The following is a 20,214-nucleotide window of genomic DNA, read 5'->3' on the forward strand; positions in this document are numbered from 1 at the left end:
GACACGTCCTCCCAGTTTGACAAGGAAGCATTGATAACTATTCTAAGCATCGATTTTCAACCAGTTGTGCACCCACCTTATAGTAATTTCATCTAGACCACATAATCCTAGTTTGCTTATGAGATTGTCATGTGGGACTGTGTCAAAAGTCTTACTAAAAATCACCGTGTATCGTGTCTACTGCTTCCCCACTATCCCTAGGCCAGTAACCCTGTCAAAGAAGGAAATCGGATCGGTCTGGCATGATTTGTTCTTGACAAATCCATGTTGGCTATTCCTTATAAACCTATTGTCCTCTAGGTGCTTACAAACTGATTGACTGATAATTTGTTCCAGAAATTGAAGTTAGGCTTTCCATTTCCTGCTCAAGTGGACCCTATCTCTCCCCAGTAGGCCTCCTTCCTGGAATAGCATTCCATGGTGGAGGAAACCAAAGCTTTCCTGTCAATGCCATCTGTGCATTCATCTCCAGGATGTGTCCATCGCTGCTTGGGCCCCTTCCTCCGCTGAGAGGATGGACAAGACCACCACCTACACTTCTGATGCCTTCAGCCTCCCTCCCAGAGCCCTGCAGTCACTACTGGTATGCTCAGGGTCATATCTGGCAGTGTCATTAATGCTCATGTGGATGAGACACATGGGGTAGTGGACAGAGGGACAAATGAGCCTCAACAATATTTTTGAAATGCCTTGGATGTGGGTTCCAGTCAGGCAACACACTTCCCAGGACATCAGGTCAGGTCAGAAGATGAATGCCTCTGTCCTCCTCAGAGGGAGCCCCGACCACCACCACTACCCTACATCTCCTTCTCTTGGATGTGCTGGATGTGACTCTCCCAGCCTTACAGGCAGGTGGCTCCTCTTCCTCAGCCACTGGGGTCTGCCCCTCACCTCTTGTTGATAGTACAACATACTGGTTCTTGACCTTGATGGACAGGGGACATGGGAGGGGGTGTGAATCATTGTCTAGTGACCACCTCAGGCAGCGACCAGTCTCCTGCCCACAGAGCAGCCAGCTCTCCTTCCTCCTGGTGCTGCCATAGTCATCTGTAGTTGGCTAGCATCCTCCATCCCAGACATCTTCATGTGCATCCTGCCAATGAAGTCCTCACAGGCCCAGATGCTACGCAGAAGAGCCGCCACCTCCTGCAGCTCTCTTACCTGCTTACTGAAGGATTCCACCTACAGGCACCTCCCACACCAGGTGGTTACACCTACCTTGCTTTCTTCAGCAGAGACATGCAGGCCACATTCCCAGCAAGTCAAGACCAGGTAGAAGCCTCTGGGGGCAGGCTCCCTGTCTGGCCAGGGTCCCACCGGTGCAGGCAGAGGAAGAACAAGCAGTGCTGTTGGCAATGTTTCATTTTCCTCCCACCGCACATTCATCCTTGCGGAGTATCTATAAGCTAAAACCCTATCTCCCTGCCTTTCTCTGCTGGCAAACTCCATTAGTCTCTCTGCTGCTCCTGCCACTGGGAGCCGAGGAACCTGGGTAATTCAGCATCTGCACAGCTTCCGAATGAGGTTTCTGGATCATTTGGTTAGTGAATTTAATGCACGTGCATCTCACAAGCCGAGGGTCTATGTCTGCATTAGCTAAGACAGATTCTGTGAAAGCTCCCAGGATAACTGATTCAACACACCTTGATATGGAGGACTGGAACAATGAATTACTCTTTTCTTGAGCAGAAGCTGCCAAGCATACAGAGCTATGCTGGTTTGTTGTTTTTTGCTCTTTTGGGTGGAGAGGATGGTAGATGTGAGAAAATGTCCAAGTTGAGACCCGCTAACTCAATACACTTGTTACTCAATACAGCTTTGAACTCAGCTTCCCCAAAGAGACAGTGTAATGTGTTAACCCATGTGCCACTCACCTCTGTCACTGCAGCAGCCAGTTGGTAATAGGAGCTAATAGGAAAGAACAAGCTGATTAGATCATAGCAGTGCTTCTTACTTACTAGGAGACAGTGTTTAAAAACCACAGCGATTTGAACAGCACAGAACTTTACTACCCTCTGCCACAGGCTACCCTGGGCAAAACACAAGCCTACCAGAGTACTGTGCACGCTCCCTGGCAGCTTGGCTGCTCCCTGGAGCAGGTAACTGAGTTGTCTGAATGAAGCAGAGGTTCATGACTGACTGAGCCAAGAAGAGGGGTCAAGAGTGGATTTTTAAAAAGGAGAAGTAAAACGAGTCACTCAGTCACGCAGCCCTACAAGCTTTTGAAAAACAAACACCAAAGAGCTGACTCAAGTCATCGGAGCATCTGGCCTGGAATTCAAACAGACAGATATATTTTCCCCCTTTCAAAACAATTTTTTTTTTTTTTTTTTTTTTTACACTAGCCATCAGTAATCTCAGAGGATTTTCTTAGCTTTGTTTCCCTTCTTGTTTCCAGGAGACAGAACCACAGTGAGCTACTGCAAAAAGAGAAGCCAGAATGAAAGAGGGGCAGAGGAAACTGTCGGGAGACAAACCAAAAAGGGAACCAAAAAACAGGGTCTTGCCGGCCAAAAAAAATCCAATACGTTTTCCCCTTTAAGCTGACAGTGCCACTCGCCGCACAATAAACCACGCAGACATAGGTCAAGTTAAACTAGTCCGAGCTTATTTCACTCACACTCTTGTCAGCATAAGAACAAGACGACAAGGATGGCAGATGAGAGAGACCTTCCAAGAAACAAGAAAAGTACATCCCCCATCTATTCATGCCTCCCCAAGCAAGACCATTACCAAAGGGTTGTCCTAGAATATCTGCCACCTTCAGTGCATTTAGCCCCTACACACAGGCCCCTGGAATGGAGTGAAAACATTCCACCTAACAAGAGCCAGACCAGGAAGAAAGCAAACACGTACACTAGGGGCTAGAAGGCTCAGTGGTGAGTTAAGGAGGCTCAATAGGGTCTGGGATGGGTTAAGGAAAAAGGCCAGGATTCAGATTCCACAGTAAGAAGGACCCAGAAGCAGGCAGGCAAAGAAAGGGGAGCTAATGGCAGCGCAGAACACAGCTGACCGATGCAGCAGACCTGGTGGGGGGATTGGGCTTCCTCTCTCAGGAGGAAGGTCAAGGATGCAGCAGTCTGTTCTGGACAGAATTGGAATAAGTGTGGTGCTTCCAATGTGGTCCCTAGTGAAAGCACAAAGCTGCTACTTAATTGGTCCCTTCGGGTAGGCCACATTGGAAGAGTAGGGGATTTGCATCTCAGGCCTGGGATACACCAGCACATTTGTACAGTGTTGAGTACACCACTGGAATATCTGGAGTGCAGGTGAGTGCATACTGGAGGTGCAAACCAGCTGCCTTATGTATGGCTCTAGCTAGTGAAATCAATGTCAATTTGAAAAGCAATAACATTCGGCAAATTCAACCAAACAAAAATAAGATCAAGATAGTGATGCCAGGCTCCCTGCAAACCGCCCAGAAGCGAGAAATCCACTGGGAATGAGAATGGAAAGTAATAACAAAACAAACTGAACTCACAGTCCAATTAGGTCAGCACACTATTCCTCTTATGTGTTTTGAACCCATAACAAGCACTAGGGCAAACTAAGCACAAAAGATGGTCTTGACAGCCCCAAATCACATCAGCATCACAAAACAGCCAAGCCATGGCGTGCAAACAGCGATGCAAATAAACCATTCACGTTGCTAAACACACAGCTGGCATAGGCCATGCGTTTCTTGCTAAGGACCTATGGTGTTACCATAGTAAGTACAAGGAGTCCTATGCAAAGGTCTAAAGAACTGAATAACCTTTTAATTACCCAGAATAATCTCCACGTGTCCTTACATGTCTGACAGCACTGAGTAGGCTGATTCTTGGCATGCATGAGCTTCTCACAGGAGAGCACTAGCAACAAAATTAGTTTATTTTATGCTGGAGAAGAACCAAAGAAAACCCTAAGCTTGCTCTGCTTCTCTCTCTCATATCCCCCTCTTCAAATGCCAATGTACTGAGTGTTAGAAAACATTAGGGGGAGATAATATACATTGGAATCCATTTGCCTGGGTTCTGTGGGTTTAAAGGTGAAGGACACGGATCTGTACTTGGGTGCAGATCTCAAACTGCAGTCAGTTTAAACAAAAGCATTTTTTTTAATTAAGTAAAGAGACATCACAAGACTTAAACAGGTTCCAGAGCAACCCCAGGACTTCTGCATCACAAGATGGCCTTCACACCATGAGAAGGCAGGCAATTTATGTTTACCCAGCTATGTTTTCCCTCAGGCCTGCCTCTCACACCCAAGCGAAGCTCTTATGAAAGCTCTTTTGCCTTATTATTTATATAGCAGCATATGTTTACAAGGTGTTTTACAATAGATAATAAATGCTAAATACAGAATGGAATCCCAGTCCCCAAGGGCTCCCAGCCTTAAAGGGCATGAATGACAGTACAGCACAGAACAAATGGGAGCAGCTAGTAGTCATCATAGCCAGGAGGAGGCTTCAATGGAACAGATGGATCTTATCTAGCAGACACCGGTTCCCCAGCATACCTGGCTCTTGAAGGGCCCATACATAAAAACCAGAACTCCTACTATAAATATATTGTATAATACAAATTACACTTCTAGTCACCCATACCCAAAACTTAAAAATTCACTTGCCAATGGCACCCAGGAAACTCTCTTGTGAGCGGCCAAGAATAGGAGAGAGCAAAATTTCAGGTCAGGTCCATTGCCTCCACCTATTACTTTAAGCAACAGTGACAGAGAAAGGACGCTTAAATTTCATTGACCTGCATGCTCCTACATGCCATCTACAACTGCTCTCCCAAGTTCCTCCTTCCAGCTCCACTCTGGGTCCCCTTATCTGACTTAGACCCTTTTCTCTCCACACAAATTGCTCTCACCAAAGTCTCCAATTACAACTTTCTGGCTAAATCTCAGGCCTAATCCGCCTTGGTACTTCTGTTGCATTTGACAATGTTCATCATGCCCTCCTTGAAATGTTTTCCTCACTTGGCTTTCATGACTCCATCCACTTCAGCTTCTTCTCCTATTTCTGAGGCACAAGTTTCTAGATATTGCTATCTCAGCAAGCCAAACAGGCAGTTGCCTACCAAAGAAGGCTAGCTGGGCATGTCAGAGGTCATCTATATCTTCATACAAAACACAACTAATCTGCAGCTAATGTAGAACTCTGGCAAATGGAGGTTAGAGGTATTAGAAATGTGTGGGACAGTTATCAAAATATGGGCTAAAATTTCAATGGAGACAGGGATTCGGTAACTAGAGCTTTGTCTTAGTGGATCACCTTTACAGCAGAGTAACCAGTCAAGTTAGAAAATACTAAATATTCTATGTTCCCAGATCATAACATTCAGGGAAATCTTCTGCTGATTTTGTCTGCCATTGATCTGCTCCAGAGTACAGCCATTATAAAATAGGTAAGATCAATATCGTTACTAGTGTTAGGAGTCAGAACATAACCATCCCGATTCCTCAGTCTCAGTAACAATAACCGTATTCCATTTAAATTTACTGACCCTCTTGTGGCCAATAAGACGAGATAAAAGCTGTTTTATTGGGGAAATATTCATAAACAAAAAAGGCCACCGTGCTAAGGGGGCACTGTCCTTCCCAGGGGATCTGAGCTCAGTTTCTCAGGAGATGTGATGATATGAAGGCAGAATGCCCAATCTCTCTAGGTGCAGAGGAAGAAAATGTCTAATTATTCTTGAGCAATCTACTGTGACCAACCTTTCAGAGCAGCATTTATAGGCTCCCGAGAGACCTAACCTCCTTATCAGGATAATATTGCGGGGTGGGGGGGTGATTAGGGAAAAAAAAGGATGGGGGGTGCATTCCAGAGGATACCTGTACTGAAGCTACCAGTGTAGTCAGACTGGATTTCTCTCTCCATGTCTGGGTGAAGAGCACAACGCCAGACATCACAGAATACATGCAGGAGGGTTATTCCATGCTACAGTTGCCATCTCTTAGAGAGCATCACTATTAGAAACACTGAGTTGAACATCCATTGAGTTATGTGCACGTTCAACACACTAGAGAATCTAATAAAAACGCAAGGCATTCAACACTTAGCTGAAAGCACGAGGAGGAAGAGCTGAAAAGAATCTAATTAAAAGATGTCAGTGAAAATGCAGTCCTTCTAACAAGCTATTAAACCAATGTTGTTGAGAGGAGTCGTCCTCACATTTTAGGAGACTACTTAGTGAAAATTAACAGCCTCCTCACCAAAGACTGTATTTGATACATCAGTGTAAAGATACAGTATTTATCAGGCAGGGTTAAGCTAAGGCCTTTCATGACGTGCGCATTGACTCACCCTGCTGGATATGCGACAAGGCCGGTCTTGGGGTCGCAGGCTAATCCTCTGCCTCCCGACACAGTTATTCCTAACACTTTCTCCAAGGTCACCTAGTGCAAAAGGAAAACAGAAAGAGTCATGAGAGGCACTCACAGATGGATACATACGTGGGTGCCAATGGATTGCCTCATGCTGGCATTCCGAAACATGGTTCCCAGAGGGCAATGAAGAGAGCATCAAAAGTCACTCAGACAACATCCAGTGGAAGAGTAGTGTCACTTTTAGGGATCCCAAGGGAGACCTGTAGCTAGTGTAAATGGGTTTGCAAATGCAAGCATCCCTTCCCACTCTGTAAAGTTGTTGTTTGCAATATCTGCTTTTTCCAGCCAAGGAGATTGGCTTTGGAAAGGAAAGAAACAGAACAGGAAACAGCCGCTTGAAGGCTTTATGAACCCACCAAGACTTTGTCCTTTTGCAGAACCTCCTCTTTGAGGTTCTGAAGCATTCAGAGAGCTTTCCCTTACCACCCTTCCCCACCCGCCCGCTCCTCTAATCATTTCCACATGCCTCTGTACTGCTGGGTTCCCACTGGGACTAAAACAAACGCTGGCAAAGAGTCTCCAGCCTGGTGGTGCAGGCTCAAGAAGTTCCTGAGTAGGCATTCAAACTCTGGGATTCACTGAGGTTCTGCTTTCACCTGAGGCTCAAGGCAACTTGTCCAAGGCCATAAGGGGATCATGCGGAACAGAACCCAAGATCCAACTAGCTCTCACTCCTGCGTTCTAACCATCAGACAAGAATTTCTCAACTTTTTCAGGGTGGCGACCCCTTATTTGAAGTCAGAAATTCATATGACCTTCCCTTACATTTCTTACTCTTTTATAGAGGATGTATCCATTATAATAATGATAATCCTATATAAAATATAACTTCTTTGACTTCAACTACTACATTTGACATCACAAACTACGAAGGTTTTGACCGCCCCAAAGTTAATCTGGAAATTTGATTTATTTTGCTTTAGAATTGTAATAAAGTTTTCAATATCTCGCAACCCCCCCCACCCTCCCAACTGCCTTTGGTAACACCACCACCACCACCCCCAGTGGGTCAGGACCCTTCAGTTGAGAAAGATAGCATATTAGATCTTAAAACTGGTTTCCTTTTTAGAAATCTTTTTAAAAATGAATTTCATGCTTGTGAGGACAAAGTGACACAATGCTGAAGGCTGGGCCTTCTCAGTCAAGGGCCAGAGAGGACTTGAGAAAACCCTTCAGCTAAACTTAAGTCTGCTGTCCTCCCTGGTGTTCTCCTGACTGAAGCACAAAATTGTTCTCTTTCATTTACAGTTCATGCAATCTGGTTTTATTTATTGCATGTTATATGCATGTGTTTTCCCCAGCACCGCCATCCCTGCCAGTTCTTGATTTTGTTGGGTCATGTTGTCTTCTGGTTTTGATTAACATAGTTTGAGTATATTTTGATATTTTGTTAAATATCCAGAAGCCTTCAGGCATGGGCGCCACGTAAGAAGTTATTATTGCAATGAATACTATGATCATCAATAGCTTCCCAGGAGATCAATGTCTTGTGCTCATCCAGACAACAGGATGCACAATAGACAGAGGTAGGGCAAGTTTTCCAGTGCCAATGTGCCCCAACACAGAACTGAAGGAATCACCTATATGATGGAGAAGTGTGGTCTCTTTATCCTTGAGTTCTCTGCTCAGGTTGCTAGAGAGGGTGTCAATAGCAACGGGGGATTTTGTGATATAGCTACACCTTCCACAAGGAACTGGACTGAGACCCCACCACCTCGTTTCACACAAGCCACCAAAAGGCAGCAGTTCCATAACTCATGGCTTTCTCTGTATTCAAGCTGGTGACCTAGAGATGGAAGATTTCATATCCCAATCCCCACAGCCATTCTATCCTCATTCTTGCAAAATGAGTCTCTCTTTGGAAATGTGGCTTTTACAAAACTGTAACTAAATATGGTTATTAAATAAGAGCACACTATTAAAAATGCATCTATAAATCCACTAGCAAAGCAAGAAAACAGCTTTGCTCCAATTCCATTTTCCTTTAAAAAAAAACAATGTACTTGTGCTTTGTTCAGGTTTGTTACAGTGGCTTCAAAATACACCGCAAAATGCTTTTAAAATTCTGACTGGAAATTAATTACACACACACACACACCCCTCCAGCACTGAAGCGCAGATCCCCAGCTCTCTGCCCCTCCAACTAACAGGGGTTCAGATCCCTAAGTAGATTGTTCTCAGCCCCAGAGATGGTGGATGGAAGCAATTTACATCTCTCTCAAGTGATCCCATCTGGCCAACACTCCAGCCTTGTCTCATTATGAAAATTACCCATTGCTGATAATGGGCATCAACTGTGCAATTACCGCTTAGCGCCAGGTGCAGCCCAGACTGCTTTTAACCACGGTTTCCAAAAAGGCAGCGTATACACTATTTGTCCGAAGTCAAATAGTACCTGCGGCAGACACACATGGTCAGCGATGGGTAATTTTCCCAGTGTAGACAAGGTTTCTGAGCAGTACGTTGACAGGCTCTTCAAGGAACTACATTCAGATTCACAGGCTGGGGAGCATGGAGTTGGAAGACTCTTCCCACTCCCAGCTTTTAAGGAAAAAATGAACCAGAGAGAGTGTTACTTAAAATCTGTTCAGTCACCGTGAGCTCTCGCTCTGCCCTACACCTCCCCCCAACCCCCATTCCCACACAGCCCTGTAGCATCACACTGCTCTTCCCCGGGTCTTCCTCTCCCATGTGGAGTGTTGAAGACACCCCAGGCAGCTGTGTAACATATGGCAGGCTTGAAAATGCTTGCAGGCAACAAACGTCCTCTTTGTCCTGCCGCTTGTAGCAGGATTCAGACCCAAAGGCGATGCCCAGTCCACATGTTCCCACAAAATTATTTTCCTGATGAAAAGCATCTTCTCCCCTCCAGCTGATCACACACCCAACTCTGTTCCTTCCTTTATAAAGGCAGAACTGTTGCTGAGGGTGTGATAGTTGGTCTTTTTACCATTGTATTTAGACCTAGTGCTACAAGAGGAGCATCCCGTGAAGCAGGAGCCCAATTTTCAAAGCTCCACAATTAACTGATTTTTAAAAATTGACTCCTCTCACCTCACCTCTCATCTCAGATCCAAAGCCTTTGCATATAGGAAGCCTGCTGCCATGATTATGATTTGCAAGGCAAGAATTCATGAACTCATTTAACAAGCAGAATCTTAGAGATGCTACACAGCCATAACCTTTCCTTTTTCAGCTTCACTTATTGCAACACTCCACTATCCCCCAGACAAAAAGAAGACTGTAATCACCTGTCTCCAAGTCCCAATCAGACCTGAATAGTGTGGGAGTGAGGTGAACCTAAGATAGAAGAGTGGGGGTAGGGGGGTGGGGGGCACAGAGTTTGCATTCAGTGTTGGAAACTTGGGGTGTAGTTCTTCCATGGGTCCTTGAGTTGACCTCCCTTTTTGAACCCACACCTGTCATTTACACACATCAGTCCCCTGTTGGTACCTGGTATCAGGTAGTGGACACCTAACTGGCACCTGCAGATAATTACAAGATTGAGTTGCAAAGCTGTGCCTGCAATAATCTGTGCCCTCAAACTATAGGCCCAGAGGGAAGGCTAGATTTTAGAAGTCGGGCCCTTTGCAGTCATTACATCATACTGTGGAGGGCTATTAATAATACCTGGCATTTCCATCCAAGGATTGCAAAGTGCTTTACAAGTGTTATTGAATTTAGCCACATGCAACACTCTTACGGAGTTCAGGTTAGATTGCACCCATGTTCCAGAGACCGAGAGGTTTCCTTAAGTCCAATTATTTCAAGTGTGGATGCCTAAAACTGGATACCTAAATCCACACTTAGGCACCTAAAACAGTGGGCAGATTGTCAGATGTACTGAGCACCTCTCACTTCCCTGGGGAGTTGCAGGTGCTCAGTACATCAGAAATTAGCCCACTTTTTCAGGTGCCAAAATTTCAGGCACCCAAATTTGAAAGAGTTTGCCTCAGTGGCTTGCCCCAGGGTCACACAGCAGGCCTGTGGCAGAACCCAGATCTCCCATCTGCCACTCCTGTGCTTCAGGCCACACATTCATCCTTCACCTCTGCTGAATCCTCAGCCCCAGCGGCTGATTAGCTCATTCTAAGCCAGCAAAGTAGTGCTGTAAAGAGGCCAGCACTACGGCCATCTCAGTGCCGACATAGCACAGTTGCAAAGAAGTTCCACCTGCTGGAACCCTAGCAGGACGTCCGGGAAAGGAAGCTCCCGTTGCTGAGCTGCCGTTGCTGGCACTCTCAGAGCACTGCAGAGAACAGCCAGAGCTTTCCCAGTTCTCCTGACCAGGGAGAACCAGCCGAACACTGCAATAAGACACCCAGGCAGTGACCAAGTGGTCTCCAGGCCCCTCTGCTGCACCAGCTCCCTGCTCAATTACTGACAAACCTCTCCGAAAGACAGGTCTAACTGGTCAGCTGCCCTGAACAGGAAGAACAATCACGAACAAGAAGTGTGATGGACAGCTCCCAGAGAGGGGTTTTACCACTGGCTCAGGGAAGCTGAGGCCAGGTCGACACTACCGCGGGCGGTTGCTTTAGTGGCTCTAGTAAAGACCCACCAAATCAACAGCAGATTGCTCTCCAGTCAACCCCTGTATTCTACCCCCAACCAGAAGAGTAAGGTAAATCGACAGGAGAATTTCTCCCGTCGACCTTCCATGGTAACTCGACCTAAGGTACGTCGACTCCAGCTACATTACTCACATAGCTGGAGTTGCGTAGCATAGGTCGACTGACCGCGGTAGTGTAGACGTAGCCTGAGACACCAGCCACCGGCAGTTGTTGCTGCATTTGAGGGCTAGAACAAAATTTTAAGTCCTAAGAATAACCCCAGCTGCCCAACTCTCTCCCACATGCTGTGTTGTGCCAGCCTGGAAGAGCTTGGCATGCTCCCTTTGGGCTTGTGTACACGGCAACATTTATGGCCAGAAGTGGGAGAGGCACAAAATGTGGTCTTGCTTCTTACAGAGGGCATCAGCCGGTGTTACAGAACCAATGCTACAGGCTCTGACTGGGACCCTACCATTATAACACGCTCCTCCACCACAGTACACACTGCTGTGTAGATCCAAAGAAGCCAATCAAGCCAATACTATGGCTGAACCTGAGACGACTGTGTCTGAGCCGGGGCTTGCAGAGATTTCCTCTCCATTGTGAGCAGGGACTTTCCCCCCTGAGAACCATATCAGTCAAGCCATGCTATTGAATCCTTACCTCCTTCCTTGCACCTCTTAGGCCACAGGATGGCAAGAGCTGTGTTAGGATCGTACTGTGGTCCAACCAGTGGGAGTGTTCTACAGCATAGCTTGATGGCCACTGTTCTCAGGAAAACAGAACCTTGCCCACACTGGTCAGGGAAACCATCTGTAACAGACACTCCTAGCATGGTTTCAACGGTAGGTTGGACAATGCCTTGATGTTGCTTCCAGACTGGATAGAAATACTACAGCAACACAGCTGATGCTTGTCACATCACTCATCCCAACACGCAAGCAGGGAACTGCGTAGGAGTCCAAGAGCAATTTTGCCTCCCCCTCTCCATCCTCCCAAACACCAAATGGAACTCTTAACTGCACTACTGTCAACCCACCAGGCTAGCCCCATTTCCAGCCTTTCAACGCCATCCACATCTTCGGAGGCCCATGGAGCTACACAGTCCCCATGAGAGCAGAGCTATTCTAGTTCAGAAATAAATAGCTGGAGAATTTAAGAGGAGGGAGAGGAGCTGTGTCCAACACCTCAGTACTTGAAAATGGCTCCCAAGAGAAGAACATCGTGAGCCACAGCTCACAGCGTCAGCTACAGCTAACACACCAACAACAAATTCCTAAAGCAACATCAACCAGCAGCTTACAGGAGTCAGTAACTTAGAAAGGCCATTCCCAGTGATGACAGAGTCCATCACATACCTCAGCCATTCCGAGAGGGCAGCCCAAAGCTAAACAATGGGTAAGAATTACAACTGCTCTAAGGGCTTGTCTATAGCTGGAAATTAACTGAAAGTTATTCCACAGCAATTATTCTGCAACAAGTTAGTCTGGAATAGTTATTCCATTCCAGAATAGCTATTTCAGTCAGCTTCCAAGAGTAGACAAGCCCTTAGTTAAAAGCCTAACGTGGGCCAAGAGATCTACAGTAATACAATTAATGTTTTAGTCCATTTCATTAACTAACAACATCAAGCGAGCAAGACAAGACTACATCCTTCCCTGTCAATAAATCACATGCTCACATAATTCACTTAGTGGTACATCAATAATGTATTGGCACAGCCACACGCTTCTATGAGAGAAGTGGACATAGAAAACCCAGTGTTAAGAAAGCAGTGACGGAACTTGGTCATTGAATTTTGGAAAGACTAGAGCATCTTCACCAACAGTGCAGCAGTTGTCAATAACTAGTAACTGTTTTGTCTGAAGAGTCAATATAGAATGAATATTTTTTCCCCCTTACAAAAATCAAGGCTAGATTTCATGAAAGCCCCAGTTGACATGACTGTTCCCCCTGGATTCTGCCACTGTAGCTTTCAGCACCATTACAGTCCTGAATGTATTCGGAATGTTGCAACACAGCAATATGACATGAAGTTGTTGACATTGGGGTGTGATGACACATGTGAAGATGCATCTTGGCCATGCATGGACAATCAACAGGTGAGTATGCACAGGCAGGAGTGCGCTATGGAGGCTACATTCAAATGGTGAGTGCCAAGCCCCAAAGCTAGCCCAGCTCTCAGACCACCAGCTTTCTCGCCAGCCCCCCAAACAGTGCACAAGTCCAAGTGTGCATACCACACAGCCTCTGATCTACTATCTGAACACATGCTCTGATCTCCTGTTACTGCTGCAAAACAACAAAGGATTGAGGTATTCCACTTACCTCCGCTGTGCTTCGTTTGGCACATTAAACATGGAACACTAATTACAGTGCGTTGTTCTGCTTAAGGGGTTGTCAGCATTTCCACTGTAAAGCCTTCATTTCAGGGGTTTACAGTACAGCTGTGAAATATTCTCTTTGGGCTGAAGCTTGACGTGCAAAGGTTTGGCCCCAGACCAGGTTTGTCTGTTTGTTTGCTGTTGGGGGTTTGAGGTTTCTGGTGTTGGTCTCAAGGGTTTTTTTGTTTTGTTTGTTTTGGGGGGGGATTTAAAGAGGGAGCTATTTCCAAGTTATCAGAATGCAAAACAAAAACCACACTGCTCCACTTGATTTCCTCCTCTCCCAGCCACCCCCTTTGTTGATGTGTTCTAACTTTAACAGCTTCATCTTAGAGCCATTTTAAATGTACTTAACTCTATAAAGCTAGAGGATCGTTTGCCTTCTCCCTCCTCCTCCCCAACTACAGTTTAACTTGTTTTTCCCTCTCAGAGTCCAGTGCTGACGAAATGTTCCGGCTTGACAGGCTGAAGACTGAAATCCCTCTACCCCCTCTACCCCAGAGGAGGCAGAACAGCAGGGCAAGCTCCCACACACCCGCCTTACTAATATACCTCAGCCCTTCCCAGGGTGGACCAGTCTCCACAGCCCATTCAAACCTTGGTCATCTGACATTGTTGTCATTTGTCCTGCTGGACTCTTTGTGAACACTGACCCTCTAGGAGTCGCACTGGAACCAGCAAACTTGTTTCACACAGGCCACCATGCTGACCTGTTGCAAAATTTTGGACACTTCCAACCTCTGCTCTGTTTGAGCCAGCATTCATGAGATGAAAGGCTTCTTACCCCATTTCCAAGCCACTGAGTCAGTCTCCACCTCTCTGAAACCTCTCCACCTTCTGTTTCCTTACCGAGTAGGAATAATAATTCTGTAAGGTTCAAAGCAGCCAGGATATTGACATCTTCAATCAGTGATGGCGGTTTGCAAGGTCAATTTGTTTGGTTACCAAAATAGCCACAATGCTCTTTTTGTTTTTAAAACCCCAGGGAACACAGTCCCACAGTCTAATTACATGCCTAACGCACCTTGGAACCACCATGGCAAGGGCTGCAGTGAAGTTACTTGGAGACTTGAATCATTATAATGCACGAAGCCATTATATTATAAATCCTGCAAAAAAGCAGAAGGTGGGGGTGGAGATGGGCTTCTAATGGAAGCGCTGACAGAGTCTCAGTTTAATTGCTCTGCCAGGTGCCAAGACAATGTGTGCGCGTGGGTGTGCGTTATACAGAATACATACAGGCTATAGAATGGAGAGCAGCACAGAGAGGGAGGCGGAAGGCAGGAAGCGTGAACAAGCTAGCTCCCTATGGATTTTCTTTCTACATGCACCCTCCCAGTCTCTCTCCCCTGCTCTCCCCACACACCACACTAGCCATTTCAGTCCCATTCCAGCTGTCAGGATCACATTCCTGACCCGCCAGCCCCAGCTGTCTGGGGCTACACTGCTGAATCTGCACTTTCCCTCCCCAAGAGGCACCTGGAGTAAAACAATCCCATATACAGAGTCTCCCAGCCCTCAGGGAAGGGGAGGGGGCAGGGAGAGTCTGTTCAAAGCGCCTGTGTCAGGAACCAGATAGGGCGTTCAGAACAGGTAGCAGCAAGCAGCTGCCCCCCGTTGCTCTGTGAAAGAAGATACATGAGGGTCAGCTCCCTACTGGCTTCTGAAGCATGGTATAGTAGCCATTAAATCACTGCCCACAGGTCCCAGTTTCTCTGTTTAACCCAAAGCCGAAATCTCCATCTTTCTCCACTCCTCACCCCCACACTAATGCCTGGGGTCTAATTTCCCTTTAAAAATAAGTGCCCTTCCTCACCCCTGCAGGCCTTATGCTCCTGAGAAGACGTGGGGAGCTCCTAGGGTGACCAGACAGCAAATGTGAAAAATCGGGATGGGGCGGGGGAATAGGAGCCTATATAAGAAAAAGACCCAAAAATCGGGACTGTCCCTATAAAATAGGGACATCTGGTCACCCTAGGAGCTCCAGGCTCTCTTTGCTTCTCCCACTCAGCTAGAGTCCTTATCTGCCTAACTGCAGACCCAGGGCCTGAGTTGCAATAAGCTTCTGTGGGATTTGTCAGGCCCTCATGCTGGCCTCTCGAATCTCAGGACTTTCAGAGCGGAAGCTGAAAAGGCGACACTGACCAGACTAAGGGCTTATCTACACATGGTTACTCTGGAACACCTATTCCGTGGGTTAAGATAAATAGGAACAAGGCTCCCTTATTCTGGAATAAGTGTGTCCACACATGGAGTTAATCAGGGATGGACAAGTCCCAAGCGGAAGGAGAGAGAGGTAAATCCCATTTAGGCAGACTACAAAGAAGACAGTTCTTAAGCTCTTGGGACCCATGGTTGTCCAGAGTCACTTAACATCAGGAATATTTTATGTACCCAATTTTTTTTTTTAAATAAAACGTTCCCTTTATGTTATTTGTCATATGGCAGAGAAAGGGGATGGGGGCAGATCTAGGTTTCAGGCTTTTCAATTTCTGGCTGTAAAGGGTATGGTGGACACTCATCCATTCATCTGAGCTAGCCACCACAGTGCAATAGTGCTTCTCTGCCACTGATATCTGGTCTATCCTTGGAGCCGGTAAAGGAGCTGATCCAGCCTTCCACCAGTCTGAAGTTTGGTAAACCATTTCCAGGAGGGCAAAGTGCAACTGAGTACTTCCAGTGTTCCCCTGACTGTCCACATTCTAGCAGCTTCTGTCCCTGGAACCACTTCCTGCTGAAAGTGGGTCAGGGCTGCTAACCACCAGTCTGCTCCAAATTCAACCACTAAGATCAGAGGTAGGCAGAGAAAGTGGTTTTGGAGTGAGAACGAAATGGAAGTAAACGGGATTCCCAAGGGCAATGTTTCAGTTACTCATAAAGGGATTTGGATTAATTCAGCAACAAAAGGGTCTGAAAGTGTAAGGGGGCATTGTTTATCACAATAAATCACCACTTCACAGGAAGGGAAGGCCCTTTCCACAGTCATTTTCCTCTGTTTCACACAAACGTTAGTCATCACAAGAAGTGAGGAAAAGAGGACACAGAAAACAGCCAGGAAGAATCTGAGCAAAGGCTGCACAAGGCCCTACCAACACAGTTCTGCAAATGCACCATCCCCCATCCCAATCCCAGTCCTGGGCCTACTCCTAAACGGAGAGGGATGATAGTTAAGAGTTCGTTATGGAGACAGACATCAACTGTAGGCCACAATGAGAAGCAACTCATTTCACTTGTGACAAGAGAGATTTTAAAACACAGGCCTCTAAAGGGGAAAAGACTATTGGCATCTACTCCTCATGCTACCTTAGTAAGGCAAGATTCAATGCTCAATTCCAGAAGATGACCGCCAAACTCCATGAACATGCAGACTCCCAAACGACTATGAGGACACACTGAGAAGGAGTGCTCAGAAAGCCTTCATTACTCCTGACCCAGTACACTGTCCAAAAAGTCCATTCCACACCAGTAAGAAACAAACTGCATAGGCCCAAGGAGACTGAAAGGAGCCGAGATACTTGAGAGTGAAATCAGAGAAAGAGAACAAAGTCCCAGCCCTGGAAAAAAGAGAGACACATTGAGATTCAAAACTATGCTTTCCCCACTGCTCCTCCTCACCTCCCCCCATTTATTTTAGACAGGAAAGAACCAGGACACTATTTGCCATGAACCAATTTTTTGGAACTTTGTGGGCACAAGGACGAGAGAGAATGAGAACACACATGACTGCAGCCAATGGGGTGATTCTAAAAGGCGCTATCGGCACTCACGTGGGATGACCTGCATAACTCATTGCTGGCTTCCGTATTCATGAATAATGCAGGCATCCCAACTCCATGCCAATCAAACCCGCACACCTCACCACCATGTGTCCTGATCTATCACGTGTGGCAAACTCTTTTAGAGATGGATGAGTTTGTTTGTTTTTTTTAATTTTTTTTTTTTTTAAAAAGAGGAACATCTGTATCTACTCTACAAAGCCAGGTGCTTTAATTGCCATGAGGCCAACTGAGCAGGTCTTGCAGAGAAGAGAGCAGCTGTAAATAATCAATTTAAGACAACTCTAGAAGAAACTTAACAGTTTTACTATTCACAAAAACCTTACAGATTTAAAGCCTGACATCTCAGGAGCTTCAAGGGACAAAGGCAAGTTCTCTGCCCCACTGGAAAGCTGAGAGCTCGTCTCCATTCATTGGTATAAGCTCCTGCCTCAAACAATTAAACTGATCCCGGACTGACTGTCACCTGCGCTACACCTCAGCCCAGTGTGATTTGGGGGAAGGAAATGTACATCTGTATCCATATCTGGAAGGGGAGAATTAGAGGCATTTTATGTACCAGGTTAACTTAAATAAAAGAGTGGCAGCAGCTTAAAGTTTCTCAGGGGTTGGGAAAGCTGGAATAAAAATACCAAGATCAGCGGTCAGAGATCAGGTGAGGCAATCAAAGATGTGCAGAGAAGGCCATTTATCACATGAATTGCACCGCTTGTGGGGGGAGGGGCGTTTGTTTCCAGTTAGCACTGAATCCTGCCATAAAGATAGTGTGCACAATTATTAGTTAGTATTTGTATTACAGTAGCACCTAGATGTTCCCCATTGAGGTCATAGTGTGAGGCACCAACACACACAAGTAGTAAGGAACAGTCCTTGACCCGAAGAGCTTGAAATTAAAGTAGACAAGAAAAAAAGAGAGGACAGGAGGGGAAACAGAAATATAAGAAGAGCTGCAGTGACTTGCCCAAGGTCACCCAGCAGGCCAGTGGCAGAGCTGGGAATAGAACCCAAGTCTCTTGAGGCCAGTATGGTGCTCCATCCATTGGGCCAAGCTGCACATCTCCAGCACTTAGAATCACAGAAATGTAGGGCTGGAAGAGACCTTTAGAGGTCATCTAGTCCAGTCCCCTGCACTGAGATAGGACCAAGTAAACCTACACCACCCCTGACTGGGTGTTTGTCCAACCTGTTCTTAAAAACCTCCAGTGATAGGGATTCCACAACCTCCTTAGGAAGCCTGTTCCAGAGCTTAACTACCCTTATAGTTAGAAAGTTCCTAATGTTTAATCTAAATCTCCCTTGCTGCAGATTAAGCTCATTATTTCTTGCCTTACCTTCAGCGGACATGGAGAATAATTGATCACCATCCTCTTTATAACAGCCCTCAATATATTTGAAGACTGTTACCAGGTCCCCCTTCAGGCTTCTTTTCTCAAGGCTAAACAAACCCAGTTTTGTTTTGTTTTTTTAAACCTTTCCTTATAGGGCAGGTTTTCTAAACTTTTTATCATTTTTGTTGCTCTCCCCTGGGCTCTCTCCAGTTTGTCCACATCTTTCTTAAAGTCTGGCGCTCGGAATTGGACACAATATGCCAGCTAAGGCCTCATCAGCATTGAGTAGAGTGGGACATTTACCTCCCATGTCTTGCATACACCACTTCTTCCCTTGCCTTCAGCCAAAGAACAGGCCCAAGACAAGTATAAGAAAAGTGCTTCCAAGCAAAAGCAAAGGAAAATAGGAGAGAGTTTAATTCCACTCACTTTTCCATACATCTTTCAGGTGAGTGGTGAAGAGGCCCCAAGCACCCATGGGCCCTTCTTTTCAAATCTGTGTACCTAAAGTTAGGCACTTAAGTCCACCCGAAGGTACTTAAACAAATGGTTTTCAAAGGTGCTGAGCTCCCACAAACTTTTAAAGGTGTTCAGCACTTTCGAAAAACCAGGCCATTTATTTAGGTACCCCAGAACGTAGTTGGTTTGAAAATCTTGGTCAGTGTCCTGGACAAATACCACCACCTAGTATTACATTCTGCCTCCTGGGATATTCAAGGGGACCCACCACCCTTACCAGCTTTGCCTGGATCTCTGCAATCCTCTCCTTCATTCTCTGTCCTTTACCCTGCAGAATAAGCTCCTTACAGAGGAGGCCTTATAATCAAGTGCCCTTTGTATGTCCAAGAATTAAAGAGCTCTTCCCGTCTTCAGTGCTCAGTGTGCATGTTGATCGAAAGAGCTCTCTGCTGTCAGCTGGAAGGAGACTGTGTGCAACAGGAAAAGCATTACCTAGAGATACAGAAAATGTCTTTAAAAGAATGGAGCAAGCACTGACTTCCATTGGTCCCTCACCACCATCCCCAGGAGTGCTTTCCAAATTCTTCACCTGCAGTACGATGCCCAGATTGTTCCAGCCTGAGGATTCCCCTGCCAGGCGTAGAAAATTCCACAAAATCTCTACGTGCCAAACCAGGGACATAGAGTATGTGATATTCTGTTCTTCCAAAAACTGCACACCTCTAACAGGCAGGCCCTGACCCACTGTCCATTGAAATCAATAGATATAATTTCTATTGGATAAGACCCTAAAAACAAGTGAGAAATCAATTTTTTTTTTTAAACCCAGGATCAGATGGTTTAGGTTTTGTTTCACTGCCCCATCTAAAAAATGCGTTCATTCTTCCAGGCATGCTGGACACTATAATTTTCAAGCCCAGGGAAGAACACAGCTGGAAGCTTAGCAGGTACACGGGCACAGCTGCTGAATCGAGAATCTCTGCTTCATAGACTATTCTGTTTATGACCTAAGCAAAAGGCAGCCATTACTCACAGAGCAGCGATCTGGAACTCTTGACTTGGTTTGGACAGTCTAAATTTTTGCCGGGCAAATGAATCCATCATCTCAAAATAGTTCCTTACAAATCAGCAGAAATAAATCATCTGTTCAGATGCCCACAGATATGCAAATATGAACAGAGAATACACAACAAAGGGAGACAAAGTTAGAGAGAGATAACCACAAGTCAATCCTGAACGATCATTCTCAACTTGCTGAATAGCTTGTTTATTCCACTTCACCCCACATGCTTTGCATTAGATTACTTCCTCCTACGACTTCTTGCAAATGTGTTTTAGT

The 20,214-nt window shown here is 45.9% G+C and overlaps 1 protein-coding gene across 1 annotated transcript in view; it reads right to left on the reverse strand.

Annotated features, from left to right (window-relative positions):
• The window catches only part of MAPKBP1 (mitogen-activated protein kinase binding protein 1), a 122,428-nt gene that overhangs the window by 77,581 nt on the left and 24,633 nt on the right, over nucleotides 1–20,214 (reverse strand). Inside the window, exon 3 of the mRNA XM_074955662.1 lies at nucleotides 6,293–6,384. Within this exon, the coding sequence (XP_074811763.1) occupies nucleotides 6,293–6,384 (92 nt within the window). The remainder of the gene's footprint in view (nucleotides 1–6,292; nucleotides 6,385–20,214) is intronic.

The sequence above is a fragment of the Natator depressus genome, chromosome 6 (assembly GCF_965152275.1).
Source record: "Natator depressus isolate rNatDep1 chromosome 6, rNatDep2.hap1, whole genome shotgun sequence".
NCBI lineage: Eukaryota > Metazoa > Chordata > Testudines > Cheloniidae > Natator > Natator depressus.